Below are 26,800 nucleotides of genomic sequence, written 5' to 3' on the forward strand. Positions count from 1 at the left end.
GAGGAACATGTAATTTAAGTGAAGTATGTAGATCTGGGTTATAAAGTTAAAAGGCATGTTAATCATTGTTGCTACAAGCTTCTACCTTCTGTGCAATTGAGAGAGAACTTCAACCTGTATTTAGTTGTACGGTTTATTTTGACAAGGTCATCAGGATTTAACAACGGGGATAGCCACTGCAGCTTCCTGCTCACGCATAGCCTCTTCTTTCCATCTTGCCTTTTTGGCTCTATTCCAGCTGGCAAGTGATTCATGCCGTTCAGCAGCCTGAGAGGTGCAAAGAATATCAGATGAGCAAACTAACAATTTTGTTCATAGGAGCAAAAAAATTACAGATGCTGGTTAGAGTAACACAGGGGTCAGAAGAAGGGTTTCGAGCCAAAATGTCACCTAGCCATGTTCGCCTGAGATGCTGCCTGACCTACTGAATTATTCCATGACTTTGTCCTTTTCATCTCTGCATAATGTAGTTTATATGTAAATTGAAACTACCCGGTCTTGGCCACCACCTGATGACATCCTTATTGGGGGCTGTTATCTTCTATCATCTTATAGTTGTGACTCTTATAGTTGAAAATGTACGAGAAGCTCAAGAGGCTAGAGAGGTAGGTGGTGGGGAATTCTTCCTGAGAGGAGGCGGTTTCTCAAATAGAGCAGGAGGAAATCGGAAGAATGTTGGGAGTCAACGCAATATCCTTTGAGAGGAAAATTCACTGCTTATGGAGCTGCCAGTGCCAGAATGAATGCAATGGAGATTAAAAGCTTTCTTACAAGAAGTAGTGCTGAGGAAGGAACTCTGTTGGATAGGAGAGAATAGATACAAGGATGAATTCTGATTAAGGATGTGTTTAATATACTGTTAAACTACAGGAATATGACCCAACTTAATTGAAGGATGCATGATGAATTAAAACATTAAATGTACGAATTAGTTCAAATGGTGGGAGGATAACATGGGGAAATTTGGCATTGCACTACATTTTCATGGCAAACATAGAGTTTTCAACAATGCATAATTTGGTGTGCCTGTGCAAAGATTCTCATACCTGTTTTCCAGATGCAATCATAGCAAAAGAGGCCAAAATGGTCAAACCAATCATGATGTAGCAAGTCTTTACTCGAGCCCTATTTCTTGATGCATTCAGCATTTCAAATCTTAAAAGAAACGTAAATGTTAATGTTACTGCACACTCAATGGAATTACGCTGCATCATCTTGCAATAATTTTAATGGCTTTCCTTCCTCTGGTAATACCTTCCTGAGGATCATAATCATTATCCTCCCTTCACTGTTTGACCAGAAGTCTGAACCTCTCCTCAATCTAACTGGAAGCACTATAGTCACAAACGTTCAATAATTCAATGAGAAAATGCAGGTCCTGTCATAGTGTGACAACATGTAAACTTTCTCATACTGCAAGAACAAATAAATCATAATTATCTTCCTATGTCATTGATAAGAGTTGGATTTTAACAATTGCAAAACAATGAGCTGTCAGTCATTGTCATGCATTGGTGGCATATGTAATTCCCTGTGAGGCCAACAGGTAGCATACACCATACAGCTGAGCTATTCAGCCCAAATGGATTCTAAGCATGGTTCAAAGTCTGCCCAGAGTTGATAATGGAGCAGTGTGTATGTTTTAATTTATTCAAAAGTACCAAGTTAACCACTTCTTATTCCAGGTTGTTTGAGTGACTATTTGCATTACCTTTGTAAAATATTGGTGCACTCACAACTCAAGGAATGCATTCACTCCAGAGCACCACACTTGAGGAAGCTTGAGATTCTTCTTGGTTCTTGGATTCCTGGTCCTCCAAAATATTCCAAATGGAATTTAAACTGGAGGTGGTGGAGGGAGGACTTAAGCCAGAAAGTGTTCTTGGGAAGAAGATATTCTTGGGGATGGCACAGAAGATATTCATTAAAATAATTGTAGAGATGGGAAATCATTCTTGCAGTTAGATTGGGGTTGTTTTGGTGGAACTGACATAAATGCAAGGGGACGACAGGAATTTAACTGTATAACCCTTGTCGAATCAGAGCCAGGAGATAGAATTAAGATGTCTTTTGGCATTTGAATAAGAAAGTAATTAAGATTAATCAAAAGTGCTTTTGGAATGCCATTGTTTACACAATGAGCAGTTATGATTTGTCGTGTTAAATGTTGACTTCTTGGTAATAATGCAGATAAGGTCAGTTTAGTTTTACTAAAAGAGCTTAAACCATCTAAAAGGAAAATATTTTCAGAACAATGGGGAGAGAGCATAGGGAGTGGACTAGTAGGTGTCCTTGCATAAAGCCAGTTTGATAGACTGAATGCCCTCCTTTCATGCTCTTAGCAATTTGTGAAAAGGCTGAAGGGTATAGCACTGAGTAATTTAGTTCATTCTTTGTGTCTGCAATAAGAAACCCAACAGCAGTGTTTTTGAAGAAACAATGAACAGGCTTACAAAAAAGGACACTAAGTGCTGGAGTCAGGCACGATCTCTGATCAGTCTGAAGACATGTCCCGACTCAAAACATCACCTATCTATGTTCTCTAGAGATGCTGTCTGACCCACTGAGTTACTCCATGTTGTATGTTTTTGTATGTTTAGCAGAGTTCTTGGACTGTGCAAATGAAATCAACTTGCAATTAGAGATGCATTCCTTCACAGGGCAAGGTATCGCAGTTCTTGCTGAGAATAATGGTTTTGTTGGGACTGTTTAAATACATTTGCTGCATGCCTACTAGTTCCAATTTAGAATGACTGAATACATTGGGGTTTATACAGTTTTTAAGTGTAAAATGTAATAATTCCCGCAAACCAAATTTACTGTCCAAAAAAAGTTTGTAATGATTGATTTTAGATGATCAGCCATGATCATATTGAATGGTGGTGTGGGCTCAAAGGGCCAAATGGCCAAAACACCTGCACCTATCTTTCTGTTTTAAAGATAACTCCGTTTTTTAAATGTTCTCCCTTAATTCCATGTTTTGCTATCTTAATTTTGCTTTCTATACTTCATTTAAATGCAATTCAGTTCAGTTTAGTTTATTGTCATGTGTGCCGAGGTACAGTGAAAAGCAATACATGATTGCAATCGAGCAATTGTATAGGTACATGATAAGGCAATAACGTTTGGTGCAAGGTAAAGCCATAAAGTCTGATCAGAGATAGAATGGAGGGTCACCAATGAGGTAAATAGCAGTTCTCTAGTTTTGGTAGGATGATTCAATTACCCGATAACAGCAGGGAATAAACTCCCAATTTATGTATTTGTTATTACAGTGCCTTATTTGGTATGCGCATCTCGGGATTCTCCAAAGTAATTGTATGACGAGACTTGAGTTGAAATATAAGCATGTCATTGGTACATCAATTCAAATTTCTGTACCATCATCACTGCCAGTCTTGTTAATCTCTATTGCTCAATGGTTCCATTAAGACTGAAATATGTCTGAATGAACAAGCCTATATGGAAAATCATAGGGCTGTTTGGAAATTGACATAAATTCTAATGACCATAGTGGCCTCCAAAAGTTACTGCACATGAAAAGTTTTAGTAAACAACGTGAATTTTGCAAAAACTCTCAAAGGAAATGTTTATTATAAACACAGATGTGAACCCAAAGTCATGACCCGGGGCTTCCAATTCCCTTACTTCTATCTTAGTTCAACAGATATAGTGATCTAATGGAAACAAAAACACACAGAGCATGGACACGAGTTGAAATGGGACGATCTTAACTGGTTTGATTAAAGTACTGAATGTTTTGACACAGAAAAATGACAGTGATAAGGCTACATGAGATTCTATTTAGTTTATGGAAATCTCTGAACTTGAGTTTTACAGTGGTGGAAAAATATGAAATCTTATTTTAAAATGTTCTTCAGAACCTATTCATATTGGAATCGTAAAATACAGTACCGAAGGAAACAGTTTGGTCTAGTTTTTCTAGGCTGTTTGAAAGATACATCTAATTTGTTCTTTTCCCCAATAGTATTGCAAGCTTTTATCTAATTTGTTTTTGAAATAAATTTGCCCAGAATTTGCAATCAGTTGTACCTTCTGTACTCACTGCTTCCTTGTACCAACATGTATAATCAAAGGCACATAATGAAATTGTTGATATTTCAATGCATTAGGTCAACAAGTCTGGGATTTTCATGCACGTGCAGAGTTGTACAGAGTTTTTCTCTATTTAAATAAATGAACAGGGAACATGCTGAAAGGAAAACCTTGCATGACAGTAAGATCTTGTGCAATATAAACTTTATTATATGGGAAGTGATGGCAAGGAAAAGGAGAATTGGGTGGAACACAGCACCTGAGACAAGTAGCATAAAATCTGATAGGCTTCCTAGCCTGACCACTGGTTGAAAGCTTTGAATATTTATGATAGATATATTCATGGGCTATTAATATAAGTGAATTATTAAAATAATTAAAGAATGTTAAAATGATTAAAAGCGGGGCACGATTAATCGAATCATTTGCAAAAACCTATAACACTTGTTCAGTTTCTTGCAACCATTTATTTCAATGGAGAAAAACTGTCTAAATCACTCACTTGGAGGGATATGGGCTAAACGCAGGCAGGTTGGACAAGTGTAGGTGGGATATGTTAGTCGGTGGAGGCAGGTTGGGCCGAAGGGCCTGTTTCCACGCTGTATGACTATGACTTAATGATTCGCATGGAAATCCCAGATTTGTGCCTTAATGCATTGAAATATCAACAATTTCCTAACAATAGAGGTATTCCCTGGAAATTCTCCAGCTACATTGAACCATCTCTTTTCACTTCGATTTCTGGCAATGCACTCAACTTACCAGGCAAAAATATTTCTCCTCGTCTTGTTTCTGATTTTTTGACCAAATTCTGTAATTCTTTCTCCGAGTACATTGCCCTTCTCCCTACCGGAAAGTTTCTATTTACTAACACTATCAAAGGCAATCATGAATTTAAACACTTCAATTAAAGGCTCCTTAACACATTTTGCTCCAAGAACAATTACAACTTCCCCCAATCTCTCCACACGTGAAGTCCTGTTTCCCTTGTAATCTTTCAGCAAATCTAAGCAAAGACATCACAGATTGGTTTGCATATGGCCCAAATCCTATTCAAAGAGAATCATTTCACTTATCACATCAGCCACCTCTGAGCATCCATGGGTAGGCATCATAGCGCACACACATGTCATTTGTAAACAGGGATTATGGCAGAATGTAGGCAATTGTAACTAAGACCTGGACACCAAAAGTACTTTCACAACTTTCTATCCTATCCATACAATGCCTTGGAGTCAATTTGAATAGTTGGCCTTGTGCAACATCTCTCGTACCCTTTATATTCCTGGAATTGCTCGTCTTCCAGCATGGAAGGTAAATCACTATAGTAAAGATCCTAGTTTGCTCATGAGGATTTTTGCCTGCACACTTCCTTTGCCTCCATGCAAACGTAATCCCAAATGGAAATTTCAAGGCAATTACATTCACATTTTCAAACTTAACATGTGGCACATGATGTAATACCTCCTGATCTAATCTTGTATGATTAATATCAAACCATGATATAATAGAGGTTAATAAGAAATAGAAAATCAAACCTTCAGGAACATATCTAATTAGAATTACCACACAAACCCAAGTTTGAAGAAGAGTCTCGACCCGAAATGCCACCCATTCCAGCTCTCCAGAGATGATGCATGTCCCGCTGAGTTACTCCGGCATTTTGTGTCTGTCTTAGGTTTAAACCAGCATCTGCAGTCCCTTCCTACACACCAAGTCTCTTTTGTCTGCATACTGTATATTTCTGGTAGACAGAATAGTGCTTGCTCTCAGCAGGAAACTACTAAAGAGAGAACCTCCCACATACAGGCTCTCACGGTAGCGCAGCGGTAGAGTTGCTGCCTTACAGCAAATGCCGGGTTCGATCCTGACTATGGGTCTGTCTGTACGGAGTTTGTACGTTCTCCCCAGTGCCGGATTTACGTATAAGCTAAACAAGCCATAGCTTAGGGCCCCCACTTTCTAGGGGGCCCCCCGAAAAAATTGATGGGCCTCGAGGTCTAGGGGGTCCTCCGGCCAAGGCAGAACACCTACTGTTCAACTCTGGGCGGCCCCCCTCTCTATCTCTCCATCTCCCCCCGCTATCCGTGTCCGGGCCGGCGGGCTCAGCTCGCTCCTCATCCGCCGGCACGGCAGGCCGCCTTACACATGCGCACAACCGTGGCCAGCACATCATCGGCCGCCCTGCGCATGCGCACTGCAACGGCAACTGGTCGGCGCTGGGCACTTTCTCCCTCGCTTTGAATTGTGGGAGATTTGGCCGCCATGGCTGTCCGGTCGTTGGGGGCCTCACAAGTGGAACAGCTTAGGGCCTCTCTTCATCTAAATCCGGCACTGGTTCTCCCCGTGATTTCTTTCTCCGAGTTCTTCCGTTTTTCTCCCACACTCCAAAGACGTACAGGTTTGTAGGTAAATTGGCTTGGTAAATGTAAAAATTGTCCCTAGTGGGTGTTAATGTGTGAAGGTCGCTGGTCGGCGCGGACCCAGTGGGCCGAAGGGCCTGTTTCCGCGCTGTACCTATAAACTAAACTAAAGTTAGTGGCAGAGGTTTCAAATGAAAGCTTTCTTGCAATTACCCTCAAATCTAATTAATTTTTGGAGCAATGTATTCAAACCCTCCCTCTGCCACGGTATATTGCCACTAGTATTAATGTTCTCAGTTTTGGCCCTCCACTAACCTTCTACAGATCAGAACATTAAGTGATGGCCAACTCCATGAGAATAAACATTACACTATTGAGAATACCTTATATGTTTAATCTGTACACAATTTGTTTTGACAGATGGCTTTGTATTACTTATTACTAGGAAAGTACCAGACAGCAATTTCTATCTTTTTGTATAACTAATTTAATTTTTCTTTTTTCAATTCAATTAAAATGAATAAACAATTTTCTATTAACCTGCCAGCAATTCTGGCGTACTGCAGGATCCACCAATTATCACCTCAAAATGCTTTTAAGAAAAATTACATCAAAGCAATAACATTTGAAATTGTATTTTGTAGTAGATAGCTTCGGCAGGAAGGATTTAGTTTAGAGAAGTTGATTTACTGAAGGGATATTAGTGCTTTTTAAAAAGGCAGGCTTTGTTTAATAGAGATAATTATGTCAATTTACTGGCTCATTAGTTTAAAAAAATTATTTATAATGCATGGAAACTAGTCCAGAAAGCAACTACTTGCCTATGGCAGGGATTACTTATGTAACATAGATCGTGGATATAGAAACTTCCTTATATCAATAAACTCAATGAGCTGGAGCCAATATTATTAATTTATATTGTGAAGAACATTATAGACAATATGTTTTGAACATACTGATCTTTAACTGACCTGATATACACAAGTAACCTTAACAATTGAGTTTAAAATGTCATTCATATTTTAAGAACAGTCCAGCTATATAACATTTAAGTAGCTTTCCCAGGATCTTCTGTTTGTTTATGCTTTTACGTTTTTTTTAGCTGTTCGACACAGCTCGTTCATAGTCTCAAAGTCCCATAAGTGATTCCAGGCATCCAACAGTCTTCCTCGCAATTTGATCATTCTTTATGTTTTGTTGTAGACTGCAATCACTAGCAAGTCATTCATGTCTTGAGGCCATAACAGCAACGCTTCTTTTCTGAGATCCAGCTGACTCATAAGCCATCAACATGAAGGGCAAGTTAGTTTTTGTTCTTATTCAGTACTAATGTGATCATTTCAACACTTTAGCAGTAAAAAATTAAAATTCCCCTTTAAAACTGAACATTTCTCAAACATTACAGCTCTTCACATGAATATTGGTTTGACTTTAACATAGTTTGTAGGAAAGTCTAAATAATTGCTCAAAAATGATTTCAGGTTATTAAAGAGAGAAATGAATTTTGAACTCACCCCCACTTTATGGACTGGTTCAAAAAGTAAATTGTATTAATTGTTGTTTTTCCTGTACTTTGATTGTCCAATCATTCTATTTGTAAATACAGCTATTTCAGCCTGAATCATCATATTTCAGTAGTTGTGAATTATTTTTAATCATGTCACATAATTATATTACTTTAATAAAACTTTCTGGCTGGACAAGAATGGACTTTCTTCATGAAACATCCATTGTCAGGCGAAATGGCCGACCATGGTCAGGAGTTGTGTGAAGCCCCGAGAAGGCGGCAGCGGTCCCACGATGTCCACGTGGATATGGTCAAACAGCTGGTGAGGGAGGCGGAACTCCTGGACAGGTGCCCGCACATGCTGCTGTACCTTGGCAGTGTGGCACAGGATGCAGGTATGCACCCAATGTTCAACCTGCTTGTGCAACCCATGCCACATGAAACGGGAAGCCAGGAGGGCCGTCGTCGCCCGAATGAAAGGGTGGGCCAGCCCGTGGAGCATCCTGAGCACTCTGCGCCACCAGGCAGACAGGGACGATGGGCCGCAGCTGACCAGTCGAGACATCACACAGCAGCCTCACATCTCGCGCCAGGGCACACTCAGTCCATAAGCTGCTGAAACGCTTGCGCATCGTTCTTAAGCCTGAAGGGCATGCGCAGGAACTCGAAAAGGCCGAATGGTGTTATGATGGCTGTGTTAAGCATGTCGTCATGGTGGACGGGAATTTGATTGTATCGACGTACCAGGTCGACCTTGGAGAACACCGCCGCCCTGGCAAGGTGTGCACTGAAATCTTGAATGTGTGGGACCAGGTACCTGTCAGCGATAGTGGCATCATTAAGCCGACGATAGTCTCCCCAAGGGTGCCAGCCACCATCCACCATCCACCTTGAGGACCATATGGAGCGGGGCCACCCACAGGCTGTCTGAGTGGTGCACGATACCCAGCGACTCCATAAGGTGGCACTCCCCCCAAGCTAGACGGAATTTGTCCGGTGGAAGACGCCATGCCTGGGCATGCAGGGGCGGGCCAGTAGTGGGAATGTGATGCTCCACCCCGTGTTTCGGGGCGGTGGAGCAGAACTGCCGCACAAGGATTTCAGGAAAGTCGGCCAGTACCCGCGAGAATGTAGCATCCACGGACGACAGGCCCATCAGGCCGCACCACCGGATCACCCAGGCAGAGGGAAACGGGCTCCAATGTTAGAGTGCACCAGACACTGCTGCTTGACATCCACCAGCAGGGAATGTGCGTGTAGGAAGTCCGCCCCAAGCAACGGCTGGGAAACGTCAGCAATGACGAATGGCCATGAAAAGCGGCCTTGCCCGAAGTTGAGGGAGAGCGTGCGCACCCCATATGTTTGGGCTCCCATTTGCCACGGTAATGAGGGAGAAAAGGCTTAACCCGTCGTGCAGAGGCCTGGTCGTGGGCGCTGATAATATAATAGTACTTAGTGGTATCTGCCGTCACGCCCCGCAGTGCAAACTGCGCCTCGGCCTGGTCAAACCATATTTCAGGCTCGTCGGTTCACAGGGTAGGCAGCTTCAGCACGACGGTGTGGAGATCGGCGGGGCCGGCGTGGTCCAAGGGAGGTTGACCGGGTTGTGCGTCCTGAAGCATATTCAGGTCCATCGCGACTTGCGACGAAATGTCGAGGGTCACCAGTGTAGCGGGTGCATGGAAAGTCCAGAATGAAGGCGAGGAGCCAGATGAATTCTGTAAAGGCTTGAATGAGTACAGCACACTACTCTCTGCTTCAGTGGGAGACTGAGGACCAACTGCCACTCCTAGCCCTTGCTCTTATACTCATGGCTGGGCCCCATCCCCGGACCAGTCCATTAAGTGCCGAGGGGGGTGAACCAGGGAGTAGACTACTTCCCAGGAATCGCTACACTAGCAACTTGCTAATAAAATGTAAATGAAACCCAACCTTCCCAATTGTTCAGGCTCTCACCTGCAGCACTGAAGCTGTATCCCAGCATTCCAAAGTCTGGATTTTGCTATACGAGAGCTGGATTAATCTTTAATGGAAAAATTGAATTATTCCCAATACTTGGTTAATTAAAACACTGGAATTACAAAAATCCAAAATAGAACCACTCAGTATTGGCTCAGTATCATCTCCGAGGATATGACATGGGCATCACACGCCTCAGCACTCATGAGTAAGGCAAGGCAGCGCCTTTACCACCTCATGCAATTGAGGAAATTCAGAGTGTCTCCGAGGATCCTCCAGTGCTTCTACGCAGCGGCGGCAGAAAGCATCTTGTCCAGGAACATTACCATCTGGTTTGGGAATTGCGCTGCCAAGGACAAGAAGGCTCTGCAGAGAGTAGTGCGTTCGGCCGAACGCACTATGGGAACTTCACTTGCCCCCCTGCAGGAACTATACATCAGGAGGTGCAACTCCAGAGCCAACAATATCATGAGAGACCCCTTCTACCCCTGCAACGGACTGTTCCAGCTGCTACGGTCAGGCAAACGCCTCCGTTGCCATGCAGTGAAAACAGAGAGGTTGAGAAGGAGTTTCTACCCAGAGGCCATTCGGACTGTAAACGCCCATCTCACCAGGGACCAACTCAACTGAACGTTTTTCCTTCCATTATTTATTATGTAAAGGTATATGTGTGTTATGATTGTGTTTATAGTTTGTTTGATTGTTTGGTTGTTTGTCTTTTTGCACAAAAGTCCGCGAGCATTGCCACTTTCATTTCACTGCACATCTCGTATGTGTATGTGACAAATAAACATGACTTGACTTGTATCAGTTTCTAATGAAAAATCCTTAAACTTGAAATATTTAACTCAGCATACTCTAAGTATTTCCAGTATTTTCTGCTTTTACTTCTTTCCCAGTGTTTGTTTGTCTGAAGAGAACAAGGGAAGTGAGAACTGTTTCCCATGGGCACAAAAGACAGCACCAAGAAAATAATTCCACGACTCAGAAATAATTGGCAGTCAGCAGTTTTCGTCATTGATCACAGAGACTAAATGTGGGAAAGAAATATTTGACATTAGAGAACTATTGAGTCATTCTTGCCATAGAGGGAGTACAGAGAAGGTTCACCAGACTGATTCCTGGGATGTCAGGACTTTCATATGAAGAAAGACTGGATAGACTCGGCTTGTGCTCGCTAGATTTTAGAAGATTGAGGGGGATCTTATAGAAACTTAAAAAATTCTTAAGGGTTTGGACAGGCTAGATGCAGGAAGATTGTTCCCGATGTTGGGGAAGTCCAGAACAAGGGGTCACAGTTTAAGGATAAGGGGGAAATCGTTTAGGACCGAGATGAGAAAATCATTTTTCAGACAGAGAGTGGTGAATCTCTGGAATTATCTGCCACAGAAGGTAGTTCTGGAAGTGGCGGCGCTGCCCTGGCAGCAGAGGCTCGACTGCAGTCCGTTTGTTTTTACTTTTTTGTGTTGTTTTTTTTTCGTTTTGTCTAGTTAAGTTTTTGGTTTTTAGGTTGTGTTTATGTGGGGGGGGGGGGGGTTGAAACGGGGCTTGCTGTCTCTCCCTTCGGGGGAATGCGACTTTTTTGTCGTATCCCCCTTCTCTGCCTCCGTCTGCGCTGAGGCCTAATGGCGGAGCTGGCGACCTCAAGACTCTGGAGGCAGAGCCAGTCAGGACTTGCCCTGGGCTCGCTCCCGTGAGGGCGGTCCAGCTCGGGGCTGGAACGGCGCTCCCGTGAGGGGCTGTGGCGCTCCCGTCGGAGCGGCCCAGCCCGAGGGTGGAATGAGGGTGATCCGGCTAGGGCTGGAACAGTGCTCCGGTGGCTGGGACGGCATTCTTGCGGCGGTGACTTGAGTCCGGGGTTCAGCCACGGGCCAGCGGCTGCGTCCGCTGGACTGGAGGGCGGCAGCTTCGACCACCCCGGGCCGTGGTGCTTGAGCCGGCCCGTTTGCGGGGTTCGGTGAACCACGGGACTGTTTGTACCATCGCCCAGTGGAGTATTGCCTCAGCACAGAGGGAGAAGAGGAGGGAAGAGACTGCAGCCCTAAGATTTTTGCCTCCACCACAGTGAGGAGGTGCTTGGAGGACTCACTGTGGTGGATGTTAATTTGTGTTTATTGTTGTTTATTTTTGTATTATTGTATGTATGACTGCAGGCACGAAATTTCGTTCAGACCACAAGGTCTCAATGACAATAAAGGTAATTCTAATTCTAATTCTTCTAGTTGAGGCCAGTTCATTGGCTATATTTAAGAGGGAGTTAGATGTGGCCCTTGTGGCTGAAGGGATCAGGGGGTATGGAGAGATGGCAGGTACAGGATACAGAGTTGGATGATCAGCCATGATCATATTGAATGGCGGTGCAGGCTCGAAGGGCCGAATGGCCTACTTCTGCACCTATTTTCTATGTTTCTATTCTCATTTTGGACAGTTTATTCTCTTCAGATAATTCCTGCAGAGCTATGTCATTTGTATCAGCTTTTCTTAAACTGACAAGAATACAGAAAGATTTGTTAGAGGTATTTAGAATTATGAAAGGATGCCAAGATAATCAGAAATAGATTGTTCCCAGAAGAGATTTTTAACACAAATGTAAGTTATATATCCATCTTTAAAATATAGTTTCCATATGATTTGTTTTGGAATCAGTATGTCAGAGGTGAATGCAAGGAAGGAGACTTATCACTGCAAGTATTTTGATGCTAGTGTACAATTGCACAAAGCACCAATGGATATTCGCTGCGTTGTTCTCAGACCTCACAGCACAAACTTACAGGATCTTTCCAGTAGAACTACAGAAGGGGAGGAGCTGTTGAAGAAGGGACACAGACATTTTCCTCTGCTCTCTGTCCTGATTATAGGGAGTCCAATTTTTATTTGTTATAGGTGCAGAATTAAGCAATTCTACTCCGCCAAGTCTACTCCGCCATGCAATCATAGCTCATCTATCTTTCCCTTTCAACCCCATTCTCCTGCCTTCTTTCCATAATCCCCGACACCCTTACTAATCAAGAATCTGTCAATCTGCGTCTTAAAAATACCCCACTAATGCCATAATGCTACTGTTACAGAAGTGCTCCCATTGTATTGAATAAAACAACATTAGGGGTGGGGATCATAACTGATGCCATGCTTCCTATCCTAGTTTTATTTCCCTTTTATTCCAACCTTATCAGCTACCAAAGTAAACATAGACAATAGGTGCAGGAGGCCATTCGGCCCTTTGAGCCAGCACCACCATTCATTGTGATCATGGCTGATGAACGTCCCCTATCAATAACCCGTGCCTGCCTTCTCCCCATATCCCTCGACTCCACTAGCCCCTAGAGCTCTATCTAACCGCCACAGAAAAGGACGCGGGGAAACTGAAATATCAACTGAAACCAGAAGATTCGTGGTAAGGAAAGTAGAAAATAGGAAGACTTAGTCCTGTCAGGATCCTATGCCATTTTTTCACATTTTCCATTTTCTGATGCAACAGAAGAGATACATTCCTCTCCTATGTCTTGAAAACAAGACTTGGAAATCACCCAAGTTACTCTAAAAGCTCTTCTTATTTTGCTTCCAGAGGAGAGTTGGCACAAGATTTATGAAGACCCTAAAGAGAGACTCCACCATACACCTGGACAAGAATAATACATCCATGAGAGTACTAAATCAATCCTTTTAGTGTATCTCGCAATGAACTGCCCATATCCTGTAGGCTCCAGAGGAGACATCAAGACAGCTTTCCATCTCCTTGTGAGCAGCAACCTAAACAGACTTATTCTCTGTTTCCACCAATCCTCTCACCCAGTAGATCACTTGGGAATAGGGTTTTCCATCCTGTTTGTTCAGCTCGCCATTTCTTCTCCAAGTCCCCCAGTGTATCAACAACCATTGCTCTGTGAATTCACTGATCACCAAGGCACCGTTCTACTAACACCCTATATTGCTCTCTCTTGATCCCTTGACCCACCTGACCAAACATTCAAGGTGTATCCCTTGTGACAACGCTTCATCCGTCATGTGCCACACTGATCCTGGTCATTGGCAGACAAGTCAGGAGAAGCCAGCTTCTGGGTGATGTTTCAGGTCGAGACCTTTCTTCATAGCCTGAAGTGGAGTCTGAAGAAGGGTCTCGGCCCGAAACATCACGCATTCCTTCTCTCCAGAGATGCTGCCTGTCCCACTGAGTTACTCCAGCATTTTGTGTCTGTCTTTCCATAATCTTTGTCGGACACCACAGAATTTTGTACAGAATGTATTTTCCCCACTTGTTCATTCTGATTCCAAGTTTTAAATCTCATTGAAAATTTCTGGAATCTAGTCTCACTGTGTACTGAAATCAACCCATCTCAATGTGTGAATCTTCAAATTTACTCTAGACTTTACTTTAGACTTTAGATATTTAGAATTGAATGTCCTTACTAATTTACAGTTCTGACATCTCATCGGAATCCATTCACAAATCTGTACAAATATGAATCAAATCCACATCTAAACAACGTTTTGAATATCCACACTAAAATACCTTAAAATAAAATGCAGGAAGATTGCTCCCGATGTTGGGGAAGTCCAGGACAAGGGGTCACAGCTTAAGGATAAGAGGGAAATCCTTTGAAGACCGAGATGAGAAGAACTTTTTTCACACAGAGAGTGGCGAAGCTCTGGAACTCTCTGCCACAGAGGGTAGTCGAGGCCAGTTCATTGGCTATATTTAAGAGGGAGTTAGATGTGGCCCTTGTGGCTAAGGGGATCAGGGGGTATGGAGAGAAGGCAGGTACGGGATACTGAGTTGGATGATCAGCCATGATCATATTGAATGGCGGTGCAGGCTCGAAGGGCCGAATGGCCTACTCCTGCACCTAATTTCTACGTTTCTAAGTCTAAAAGATTTTATCATGGGAGATAGTACATAAAAATAAAATTATGCCTTTTTAGGGCATTTTGTGTTGCAATGGATTTCATTTTTTTAAATGTTAGAGTAGGTTTATCGTGTTACAAATTGTGAAGTAAACATAAATAATTAACATTTAAAACATTTCCAATTCCTACTGAATATATGGATTGAAGAAAATCTATTCTGGATCTCATTTTTTTCTCAGCTACTGAAAGAAACGAGTGGCTAGTTAATATAATAACATCTATGCTCGTTGCGGCATACAAACTAAAGCGTGAGAAAAGCTTTGAAGTATTTTTAAAAGACATTGGTAATACCCAAACAAATGGTTTAAAATCTAGAGTCGTGGACTTCTAAACCGCAGAAAGAGGACATGGGATTCATTGTGTCTTAGCCGGATCTTCGATATCAAAAACTAATCCCACTGCTCTGCTCCCTCTCATCGTTGCCCTGGGAAATGGAAACATGCATTATACAATTAAAAGTTCTTAGTTTTGGCAGTGACGGCTCATGTCCAGTGGAAAATATCAACAGTGGTACACTGATAGAAAGTACAGCGTGATACCATTGCAACATCTGTTGCATAAATACAATTTCTGTACAGGGTCATGCAGCCAACAAATCAAGACCACAACCATGCACTACTGTGATTTGAGTAAACTTTTAACCCAGTGTAACTAATATATCTACTTCCATTCCAATCTAAACATTTGGTTTACTTGCCAGCCACAAAGTTCAATGTTCCATTCATTTTACTTATTTACTAAAAACATAAATAAAAAATAATTTTGATGTAAGATTCCGCTGATGTGAAATAATAAAATTGTCTGGTCTATTTGGATAGTGATCTCACAGTACAAAATGTTATTGGCTCAGAAATTGGATGGAACATATCGGGTTTGAGTAACATTTCCGCCTTCCTGACAGATGCACCTTAATAATTTGTGTATTCTTAGATTGATAGTATTACCATACTCCAGAAGAGAATCCTTCTTACATAGAAACATAGAAACATAGAAATTAGGTGCAGGAGTAGGCCATTCGGCCCTTCGAGCCTGCACCGCCATTTAATATGATCATGGCTGATCATCCAACTCAGTATCCCGTACCTGCCTTTTCTCCATACCCTCTGATCCCCTTGGCCACAAGGGCCACATCTAACTCCCTCTTAAATATAGCCAATGAACTGGCCTCAACTACCCTCTGTGGCAGAGAGTTCCAGAGATTCACCACTCTCTGTGTGAAAAAAGTTCTCCTCATCTCGGTTTTAAAGGATTTCCCCCTTATCCTTAAGCTGTGACCCCTTGTCCTGGACTTCCCCAACATCGGAAACAATCTTCCTGCATCTAGCCTGTCCAACCCCTTAAGAATTTTGTAAGTTTCTATAAGATCCCCTCTCAATCTCCTAAACTCTAGAGAGTATAAACCAAGTCTATCCAGTCTTTCTTCATAAGACAGTCCTGACATCCCAGGAATCAGTCTGGTGAACCGTCTCTGCACTCCCTCTATGGCAATAATGTCCTTCCTCAGATTTGGAGACCAAAACTGCACGCAATACTCCAGGTGTGGTCTCACCAAGACCCTATACAACTGCAGTAGAACCTCCCTGCTCCTATACTCAAATCCTCTTGCTATGAAAGCCAACATGCCATTCGCTTTCTTTACTGCCTGCTGCACCTGCATGCCTACCTTCAATGACTGGTGTACCATGACACCCAGGTCTCGCTGCATCTCCCCTTTTCCCAATCGGCCACCGTTTAGATAATAATCTGCTTTCCCATTTTTGCCACCAAAATGGATAACCTCACATTTATCCACATTAAACTGCATCTGCCAAACATTTGCCCACTCACCCAGCCTATCCAAGTCACTTTGCAGTCTCCTAGCATCCTCCTCACACCTAACACTGCCCCCCAGCTTAGTGTCATCCGCAAACTTGGAGATATTGCCTTCAATTCCCTCATCCAGATCATTAATATATATTGTAAATAGCTGGGGTCCCAGTACTGAGCCTTGCGGTACCCCACTAGTCACTGCCTGCCATTGTGAAAAGGACCCGTTTACTCCTACTCTTTGCTTCCTGTTTGCCAGCCAGTTCTCTATCCACATCAATACTGAACCCCCAATGCCATGTGCTTTAAGTTTGTATACTAATCTCTTATGTGGGACCTTGTCGAAAGCCTTCTGGAAGTCCAGATACACCACATCCACTGGTTCTCCCCTATCCACGCTACTAGTTACATCCTCGAAAAATTCTATAAGATTCGTCAGACATGATTTACCTTTCGTAAATCCATGCTGACTTTGTCCAATGATTTCACCACTTTCTAAATGTGCTGCTATCCCATCTTTAATAACTGACTCTAGCAGTTTCCCCACTACCGATGTTAGGCTAACTGGTCTGTAATTCCCCGTTTTCTCTCTCCCTCCCTTCTTAAAAAGTGGGGTTACGTTTGCTACCCGCCAATCCTCTGGAACTACTCCAGAATCTAAGGAGTTTTGAAAGATTATTACTAATGCATCCACTATTTCTGGAGCTACTTCCTTAAGTACTCTGGGATGCAGCCTATCTGGCCCTGGGGATTTATCGGCCTTTAATCCATTCAATTTACCCAACACCACTTCCCGACTAACCTGGATTTCACTCAATTCCTCCACCTCCTTTGACCCGCGGGCCCCTGCTATTTCCGGCAGATCATTTATGTCTTCCTTAGTGAAGACGGAACCAAAGTAGTTATTCAATTGGTCCGCCATATCCTGGTTCCCCATGATCAACTCACCTGTTTCTGACTGCAAGGGACCTACATTTGTTTTAACTAATCTCTTTCTTTTCACATATCTATAAAAACTTTTGCAGTCAGATTTTATGTTCACTGCCAGTTTTCTTTCATAATCCATTTTTCCTTTTCTAATTAAGCCCTTCGTCCTCCTCTGCTGGTCTCTGAATTTCTCCCAGTCCTCCGGTATGCTGCTTTTTCTGGCTAGTTTGTACGCATCATCCTTTGCTTTGATACTATCCCTGATTTCCCTTGTTATCCATGGATGCACTACCTTCCCTGATTTATTCTTTTGCCAAACTGGGATGAACAATTTTTGTAGTTCATCCATGCAGTCTTTAAATGCCTTCCATTGCATATCCACCGTCAACCCTTTTAGAATTACTTGCCAGTCAATCTTGGCCAATTCACGTCTCATACCCTCAAAGTTACCTTTCTTTAAGTTCAAAACCATTGTTTCTGAATTAACAATGTCACTCTCCATCCTAATGAAGAACTCAACCATATTATGGTCACTCTTGCCCAAGGGGCCACGCACAACAAGACTACTAACTAACCCTTCCTCATTACTCAATACCCAGTCTAAAATAGCCAGCTCTCTCGTTGGTTCCTCTACATGTTGGTTTAGATAACTATCCCGTATACATTCCAAGAAATCCTCTTCCTCAGCACCCCTGCCAGTTTGATTCACCCAATCTATATGTAGATTGAAGTCACCCATTATAACTGCTTTGCCTTTGTCGCAAGCATTTCTAATTTCCTGTTTGATGCCATCCCCAACTTCACTACTACTGTTAGGTGGCCTGTACACAACACCCACCAGCGTTTTCTGCCCCTTATTGTTTTGCAGCTCTACCCATACCGATTCCACATCCTCCAAACTAATGTCCTTCCTTTCCATTGCGTTAATCTCCTCTCTAACCAGCAACACTACCCCACCTCCTTTTCCTTTCTCTCTATCCCTCCTGAATATTGAATATCCCGGGATGTTCAGCTCCCAGCCTTGGTCACCCTGGAGCCATGTCTCCGTGATCCCAACTATATCATAATCATTAATGGCTATCTGCACGTTCAACTCATACTTATAGACTATTGACCCCAGATGGGTGCAGTGAGGAGCCGAGTGCCTGACTGGAGTCAAATGGTTTTCAGGACAGATGACCTTTGAAAAAAATTACCTTAACATTGGGTCAGATCAAGCCAGACAAGGAGTCTTTATACAGAGGTAACACATAAAATTCAAGATGCTGGAATTTTGAGCAAAACACAAAGTGCTGGAGGGTCAGTGGGTGAGGCAGCATCAGACTGTCCATTCAGACTGTTCCGCTAACTTCCTCCAGCACTTTGTGTTTTGTTCAGGGTCTTTATAAATAAATGTGCCAAAGCTTTAAACGTTTTTTTTTTAATGCACCACTTAAAAGGTAAATGCACTACTATATTGTAGTTGAATCTATCTATCAGGGACCCCCATACACCACTAAGTGGGTGTGCGCTATGTCTTGCTGGGATGAGCTTCAGATACCAAATTGGTTGGGTCGCAAAAAACATAAGCCGCAGGGTTCAGGCTGGGTTTAGACTGGTTGTGGCTCCTTGGGTACAGATGTGTGCAACTTAATAACTAAGCAGAACTCTAATGGAAGGGAAAAATATTTTGTTGCAGCACTTCACCAAATGGCAGAAATACCACACTTTGGACTGTAATTGGTAACATATCTTTCCTGCTCAGTCAGCCCAGAAGATTACGATTACATTGGTCAGTTACATACACATTTTAACTATAAATTCATTAAGAACATTTTATATAAAAAGATGGATGTACTGAGAGCCAATGACTGCCCTCTCTGTCCCACAACAACCCATGATCACTTAAATGGTCACTTACTATTACCATATAAAGTTTAGTTTAGAGCTACAGTGTGAAAACAAGCCCTCACAGAGACCACACCGAACAGCAATCCACGCACTTACACTGTCCTACACACTAGGATCATTATTTACACATTTATACCAAGCCATTTAATCTACAAACCTGTACGCCTTTGGAGTGCGGGAAGAACCTGAAGATCTTGGAGAAAACACAGGCAGGTCACAAGGAGAATGTACAAACTCTGTACAGCCAAGCACCCATAGTCAAGATCGAACCTGGGTCTCTGATGCTGCAAAGCAGTAGTTCTACCACTTCGCCACCATGCTGCTTTCTCGTCGGCAAGAAGAGAACTTCTTCAAATTAGGCATTCCATGAGGAGTTTTCCAGAACTCGTTGGAGGGAGAGGAGAACTTCTTCAAAGTAGGCATCTGCAGTTCCTTCCTACACATTTCGCCTGTTTCACTGCAAAATCTTCTCAAGATATGCTTGCTTTGAAGAAGATCTCCTTTCTCCAACGAGAATTTCACAACACCCCCTCAGTGACCTAGCCCACAACTAACAATGTCCTGTTTCCTTCATTCATTTGTTCTATATCTCTCTGCATCACTGTCTATATCTCTCATTTATCTTTCCCCTGACTAGTCTGAAGAAGGGTCTCGACCCGAAACATCACCCATTCCTTCTCTCCAGAGATGCTGCCTGTCCTGCTGAGTTATTCCAGCATTTGTACCTACCATATTTCAGTTATGTTTCTTTTGTGACATTGTTAATTGTTAAAAAATATTGGTAGCAATTCAGTTTCAACATTCAAAACTACAACCATTGAATAACCATTGAAATAGAACATACGAAACTATAGCAGGAATGTCTTTCTCATTCTTGAAACGCCCAGACCACAGAAGAATCGTTCTGTCAAATTTTGTGGGTTTGTATCCTGGAACTTTCTGGGTTCCACGAACTTCTGGATTAGAACAGAAAAAAAGTTATAAATGTGATATTTTGCATTGTGAAAATAAAATAACTCAAGTAATAAATACAATTGCATTATACGATGTATACAATAGAGACTGTCCTTATATGTGTGGCATAATCAAAATTTATTGTATGTCACTTCAATGCCTCTGTAAAGGTTTGTTAGACTTGTGTAGGCTTGTGGTCCTTACTGCACCTCCATTGTGGACAGCTGTATATTTTCTTCCTGCCTTTCTACAATGCACTGTAGAAAATATCCTGACTAGTTGCATCATGGGCCCAGCATGGCAATTCCAATGCACAAGAATGCTAAAGACTGCAGACTTTGGTGGACCCAACCCATCATAGACACAGTACTCCCCACCATCAAAAGTATCTATGGAAGACACTACTTCAAGGAGGTGGCATTTTTCATCAAGGATCCTCATCATCCCACCCATGCCCTCTTATTGCTGCTCTATTGAAGGGGAGAAAGGAAGATAAAGGAAAAGAAGGAAGGGCGAGAAACATAGAAAATAGGTGCAAGAGTAGGCCATTCGGCCCTTCGAGCCTGCACCGCCATTCAATATGATCATCCAACTCAGTATCCTGTACCTGCCTTCTCTCCATACCCTCTGATCCATTTAGCCACAAGGGCCACATCTAACTCCTTCTTAAATATAGCCAAATGAACTGGCCTCAACTACCTTCTGTGGCAGAGAATTCCATAGATTCACCACTCTCTGTGTGAAAAATGCTTTTCTCATCTCAGTCCTAAAAGATTTTCCCCTTATCCTTAAACTGTGACCCCTTGTTCTGGACTTCCCCAACATCGGGAACAATCTTCCTGCATCCAGCCTGTCCAACCCCTTAAGAATTTTTAAAGTTTCTATAAGATCCCCCCTCAATCTTCTAAATTCTAGCGAGTACAAGCCGAGTCTATCCAGTCTTTCTTCATATGAAAGTCCTGACATCCCAGGAATCAGTCTGGTGAACCTTCTCAGTACTCCCTCTATGGCAAGAATGTTTTTCCTCAGATCAGGAGACCAAAACTGTACGCAATACTCCAGGTGTGGTCTCACCAAGACCCTGTACAACTGCAGTAAAACCTTCCTGCTCCTATACTCAAATCGTTTTGCTATGAATGCTAACATACCATTCGCTTTCTTCACTGCCTGCAGCACCTGCATGCCTACTTTCAATGACTGGTGTACCATGACACCCAGGTCTCGTTGCATCTCCCCTTTCCCTAATCGGCCACCATTTAGATAATAGTCTACTTACCTGTTTTTGCCACCAAAGTGGATAACCTCACATTTATTCACATTATACTGCATCTGCCATGCATTTGCCCACTCACCCAGCCTATCCAAGTCACCTTGCAGCCTCCTAGCAACTCCTCACAGCTTACACTGCCCCCCAGCTTCATGTCATCCGCAAACTTGGAGATGTTGCATTCAATTCCCTAGTCAAAATCATTAAATATACAGTATATAAGCTGGGGTCAAGCACAGCCTTGTGGTACCCCACTAGTCACTGCCTGCCATTGTGAAAAGGACCCGTTTACTCCTCTTTGCTTCCTGAGAAATTGGGATGTCTCCCTACTAGCTGTGTACCTCTTAGCAGTCTTGGGGGAAGACTAAGTTGCTGGGACAAGCCCTGATCAGCCAGCTCCTCCCTTGAGGCCAAGGCCAGGGCATGCCCAAGGCCTCCTCACCTGCCCACAGACGACAAGGGACTGTGCCCACACATAAAGGCAAAGACTGAGTCTTCAGGCCAAACCCAAAATTACCAGTGGCTCCTCTTCAAAGTCAAGACTGAGCCGCTAGGGCAAGGCCGAGACAGCCAGTGCCTTTTCTTCATGGTAAAGACTGAGCCGTCAAGATAAGCCCGAGTCTGCCAATGCCCCCCGCTTCATGGCAAAGACCTGATAGAAGTTTATAAAATTATAGGTAGGGTTGATGCTCAGAATCTTTCTTCAAAGGTGGAAATGTCAAATACTAGGTGGTGTAGGTTTGAAGTCAGAGGAAAAATGTTAAACAAAGATATGTGTGGTAGGTACTTGTAACGCGCAGGGGACATGGTAGAAGCAGATGTGACAACAATGTTTAAGAGCCATTTAAACAGGCAGTTGAAGTGAAAGGGATAGAGGGATGCAGGTAGATGGGAGTAGTTTAAATTGTCATCATGGTTGACTGACATGGTGGGCAGAAGGGCCTGTTTCTGTACTGTAATGTTCTTTGTAATTTGTTTTTGTTTTTTGTTCTTTGTTTGTTTTCTGAGAATTACAAATGATTCTTAATAGTTTTTAGTCCTTAAGCTTTAGACTTTAGAGATACAGTGTAGAAACAGGCCCTTCGGCCCACTGAGTCTGCACCGACCAGCAATCACCCAATACACTAGCACGACCCTACACACTAGGGACGATTTACAATGTTTGCCAATGTCAATTAACCGACAAACCGGAGCACCCGGAGAAAACCCTTGCGGTCACAGGGAGAACATACAAGCTCCGTACAGACAGCACCCATAGTCAGGATCTAACCCGGGTCTCTGTCGTTGTAAAGCAGCAACTCTGCTGCGCCACTGTGCCACCCACAAAAGCTCTGGAAAGAAGCTCAGGAATTCTCTCCTTGAGCTTCCCCATCTCTCCATCTTTTCTACCATTTACCATTTCTTATGCCCATCTTTTGTCCATGGTTTTACTCACTGTGCTAATGTATTCTTGTTAGACCCAGCACCAGTTACTCTGATTAAGTCTTGTGATGCACTTTGGAATATTTCACTGTGTTGACAGCACTCTATAAGAGTCAGGTGGGAGAGATTCCCCCCCACCACAGGTACCATGTAATCCTGTGCTACCTGCTCCATGGTCAGATAGTCGGCGACTAAACCGTCTCCCCCACCTGGTTTGCCAGGTGAGGAGGGAGCTGTGGACCCTCAGCAGGACCAAAAACAAGACCTGTCAAAGGGCGGATGAGCTTCTAGTGAGCCAATGGCCATCCACACTTCAGTAGAAGTTGCGATCACTGTCGTACATGGCATTGTAATGAATAATGATAAAGCACACACACCAAAATCCTACACTTCCAGCGGCAGAAATCTGCAGGAACTGGAGGACAGAGATGTGTGGTGCGTCTGTCACCATTCCCGTTGGAAACCAACACCATTGCATCGCTAATGTTTTCAACGATGATGAATGAATGAATAAGAGAATGTAGTAATTTTGGTGACATAAGAAACTGCAAATGGCTGGAATCTTGAGCAAAGCACAAAGTGCTCAAGGAGTTTAAGGGGTCAGCCAGCATCTGGAGAGGGAATGGACAAACAACGTTTCAGGTAGGGTCCGTTCTTCAGACTGATTGGAGTAAGGGGAGATGTTAGAAAAGAGATGGGGGCAGGACAAAGCCAGGCAAGGATAGAGGTGGATACAGATGAAGGTGTATTTGATTGACAAATTAGTGGAATAAGCAATAAAGATGTGGTGAAAAGGGGACAAAGGGTATTGGAGAAGGAATGAAAGGGGGATGTGGGTGGAAGGGACAGGGAGGAGAAAGAGGGGAATAAAATTGAAATGGGGGATGGGAGATGGCTGTATAAAGGAGAGAAAATGAACAGTATGACTGTGGGTGGACGGGGAGTTTGGGAGATGGTGGGAGAAATGGTAATGCACCAGGGCAGATGGCCCAGAAAAGAAAGAAAGAGGTTGGTGGGGTTATTACTTGCAGCTGGAATGTTCATTTGTTTGTACCAATTGCTTTAGTTTTGTTGTGGAGGGAGCGGTCTCTACAGAAAGTGGTGGGAACAGGAAGATGTGACTGGTGGTGGAATCACGTTGATGGTGAAGGAAATGGTGGAGAATGAGGTGAGGACAATTCTGGAGTATGGTGTACAATTTTGGTCGCAAATTATAGGAAAGATGTCAACAAAATAAAGAGAGTACAGAGGAGATTTACTAGAATGTTGTCTGGGTTTCAGCACCTAAGTTACAGAGAAAGGTTGAGCAAGATGGGTCTTTATTCTTTGGAGCGCAGAAGGTTTAGGAGGGACTTGATAGAGGTCTTTAAAATGATGAGAGGGATAGACAGAGTTGACGTGGATAAGCTTTTTCCATTGAGAGTAGGGAAGATTCAAACAAGAGGACATGATTTGAGAATTAAGGGACAGAAGTTTAGGGGTAACATGAGGGGGAACTTCTTTACTCAGAGAGTGGTAGCGATGTGGAATGAGCTCCCAGTGGAAGTGGTGGAGGCAGGTTCGATTTTATCATTTAAAAATAAATTGCATAGGTATATGGATTGGAAAGGAATGGAGGGTTATGGTCTGAGTGCAGGTAGATGGGACTAGGTGAGAGTAAGTGTTCGGCACGGACTAGAAGGGCCAAGGTGGCCTGTTTCCGTGCTGTAATTGTTATATGGTTATAAAGAGGATATATTGGATGTCCGAGAGTGAAAAGCCTCATCTTGGGAATAGATGTTGTAACGTTGTAATTTGCCAAATGCAGCATTGTTAACATTGTTAAGTATTTTAAAGTTAAAGCTGCAATTTATGTTATAAAATGCCTTAATTAGTTAAAGTTATTTCATACTGTGTAACTATGAAGGGAAGCAAGATGAGAAAATCTAAAACAAATGATTGTACTCTGTTTATTTGTGGTTAGTGGACGAAAAAGCTAATTTGTCAGTGAATATTTAATGTTTAGAAAAAAAAATCAATTAGGACCGTCCAAGGAACCAGATCTTTGAATTAACTGCAGATCGGTCTATAAAAGTCTCGGGTGAGTATTTAAATGACTCTCTATGTACTTTATTCAAGATATATATCACATACTCCGAACTTCACTGCTCTGCGTAAAATCTCCGCCAAAATTGAATTTTTACCCAATTTCAAATCAGGGGAAATTGGAGGAATGCATATAAAAACAGGTTGTATTAGTTGACAAACAAGAGAACATCGGAGATATCAGGTGAAATTTCCTGAAACGTTTGAAATTTGTTCGGGTGGTCGGGGGGAGTTTGAACCGAAGTGGAACATTTATGCAACAAACGAACCTTAAGAAATGGTTCAAGCGATTGAAACAGATTAGATTGTGTGCAGACTCTCAGAGGGGTAGAAATTAAACTATATTTACCTGTGCGAACTCCTCTCTCGGTCATGATCCGTAAATCAGAAGTGAAAGCCTTCACTAGACTGCCTGTAGCTTTGGCGAGCGGAGACCGCCTATCTATCGGTTTAGTCCCGTACAGCCTGCGCGGTACCAAACTTGTTTTCATCTGACCTAACGCGGCACGAATCATCCTCACTGTTCCTCAGCTCGTACAATATTCCCTTCGCCGATCAATTGGACTCACTTATATAAACAGATCTTAAACTGCCAATCACGCAGCCCGCTCTCAAGCTATTACTCTCCAGAATAGATCTGCAAGATGTCACCGCTGCTGATTATCCTCAGTGGAAAACGTGTACTGATAGTAAGTAATCAATCACTGTTTATCAGTGCAAATCAAATTTAGAACCGGTCAAAGGATGTGCAAAGATAAATATTTTTCCTAAGATCGTTTCCGAGTAAATTATGCAGAATTACACTCAATCAGTAATCATGTTATAGAAGTAGTAGATGTACTGAACAGTACAGATCAATTTAGTTTAATGTCTCATGTACCGAGGTACAGGGAAAAGCTTTTGTTGCGTGCTACCAGTCAGCAGAAAGAAAATATCTGATTACAAACGAGCCATTTACTGTGTATAGATAGACTAGACTAAGTGGGACCCGTTGGGTCCCATGTTCACACGTGAGGGCTGGTCCCCCAACGCAATATTCCACCTCTCCACCAATTCCAATATTGGTGGCCAGTGGGTGGGGGTGGGGTGGAGCGCTAGTATGGGTGTTGTGGGCTGAAGGGACTGGTTTCCAGAGGGCTAGTATGGACATTGTGGGCCAAATGGATTCTTGGGGTGGCAGCTCAGTCACTCAAGCCTGATGTGCTGGCAGCTCACTCACAGATGGTGGGCTGGCAGTTGACTCACGGCTATTCCTTGAAATTCCATTTCAAGCCGGGTGCAAGGCCACCAAACTCAAGTGCTGTTTCATACCACTTCAAGCAGGATCCACCAAACTCAAGTGCAGTTCCGTATCACTTCAAGCATGGTGCAAGGCCACCAAATTCAAATGCAGTTTCATATCATTTCAAGGGTGCAAGGCCACCAAATTCAAAATAGTTTCATACCATTTCATGCAGGGTGAAACCACCATGAAACCACCATAAAACCACACTAAACACCACATAAACACCACACTAACAGTTCAGTAAACATTCAGTGTGTTCAGTTGATTCACAGTTCAGACAGTCGTGACCTCTCCCTCCCACATCTTGCAGGCACTGAGCCACACCCACACTTTCGGCTTTTATAATCCCTCCCCCCTCTCACCGGAAGGGGTGT

The 26,800-nt window shown here is 42.9% G+C and overlaps 1 protein-coding gene across 1 annotated transcript; it reads right to left on the reverse strand.

The window, feature by feature from the left end:
• Positions 1 to 119: 119 nt before the first annotated feature.
• LOC129697347 (protein FAM162B-like) lies at positions 120 to 26,109 on the reverse strand. The gene is made up of 4 exons (XM_055635801.1): positions 25,491 to 26,109; positions 20,258 to 20,369; positions 1,047 to 1,155; positions 120 to 267 (listed from the first exon to the last, which is right to left on the reverse strand). Exons 1-4 carry the CDS (start codon positions 25,654 to 25,656, stop codon positions 151 to 153), a joined length of 504 nt encoding a protein of 167 aa, XP_055491776.1. The 5' UTR covers positions 25,657 to 26,109; the 3' UTR covers positions 120 to 150.
• Between the last annotated feature and the right edge of the window lie 691 nt (positions 26,110 to 26,800).

This window comes from Leucoraja erinacea, chromosome 5, assembly GCF_028641065.1.
Source record: "Leucoraja erinacea ecotype New England chromosome 5, Leri_hhj_1, whole genome shotgun sequence".
NCBI lineage: Eukaryota > Metazoa > Chordata > Chondrichthyes > Rajiformes > Rajidae > Leucoraja > Leucoraja erinaceus.

Bases quoted from the DNA above. Each gene is read 5' to 3' on its own strand.
- LOC129697347 (XM_055635801.1), bottom strand. From the start codon at position 25,656: ATGATTCGTGCCGCGTTAGGTCAGATGAAAACAAGTTTGGTACCGCGC. The intron at 20,370-25,490 runs GTAAATATAGTT...GTTCTAATCCAG, and splicing joins CGAGAGAGGAGTTCGCACAG to AAGTTCGTGGAACCCAGAAA. The intron at 1,156-20,257 runs GTATGTTCTATT...GTTTCTTTTAAG, and splicing joins GACATTCCTGCTATAGTTTC to ATTTGAAATGCTGAATGCAT.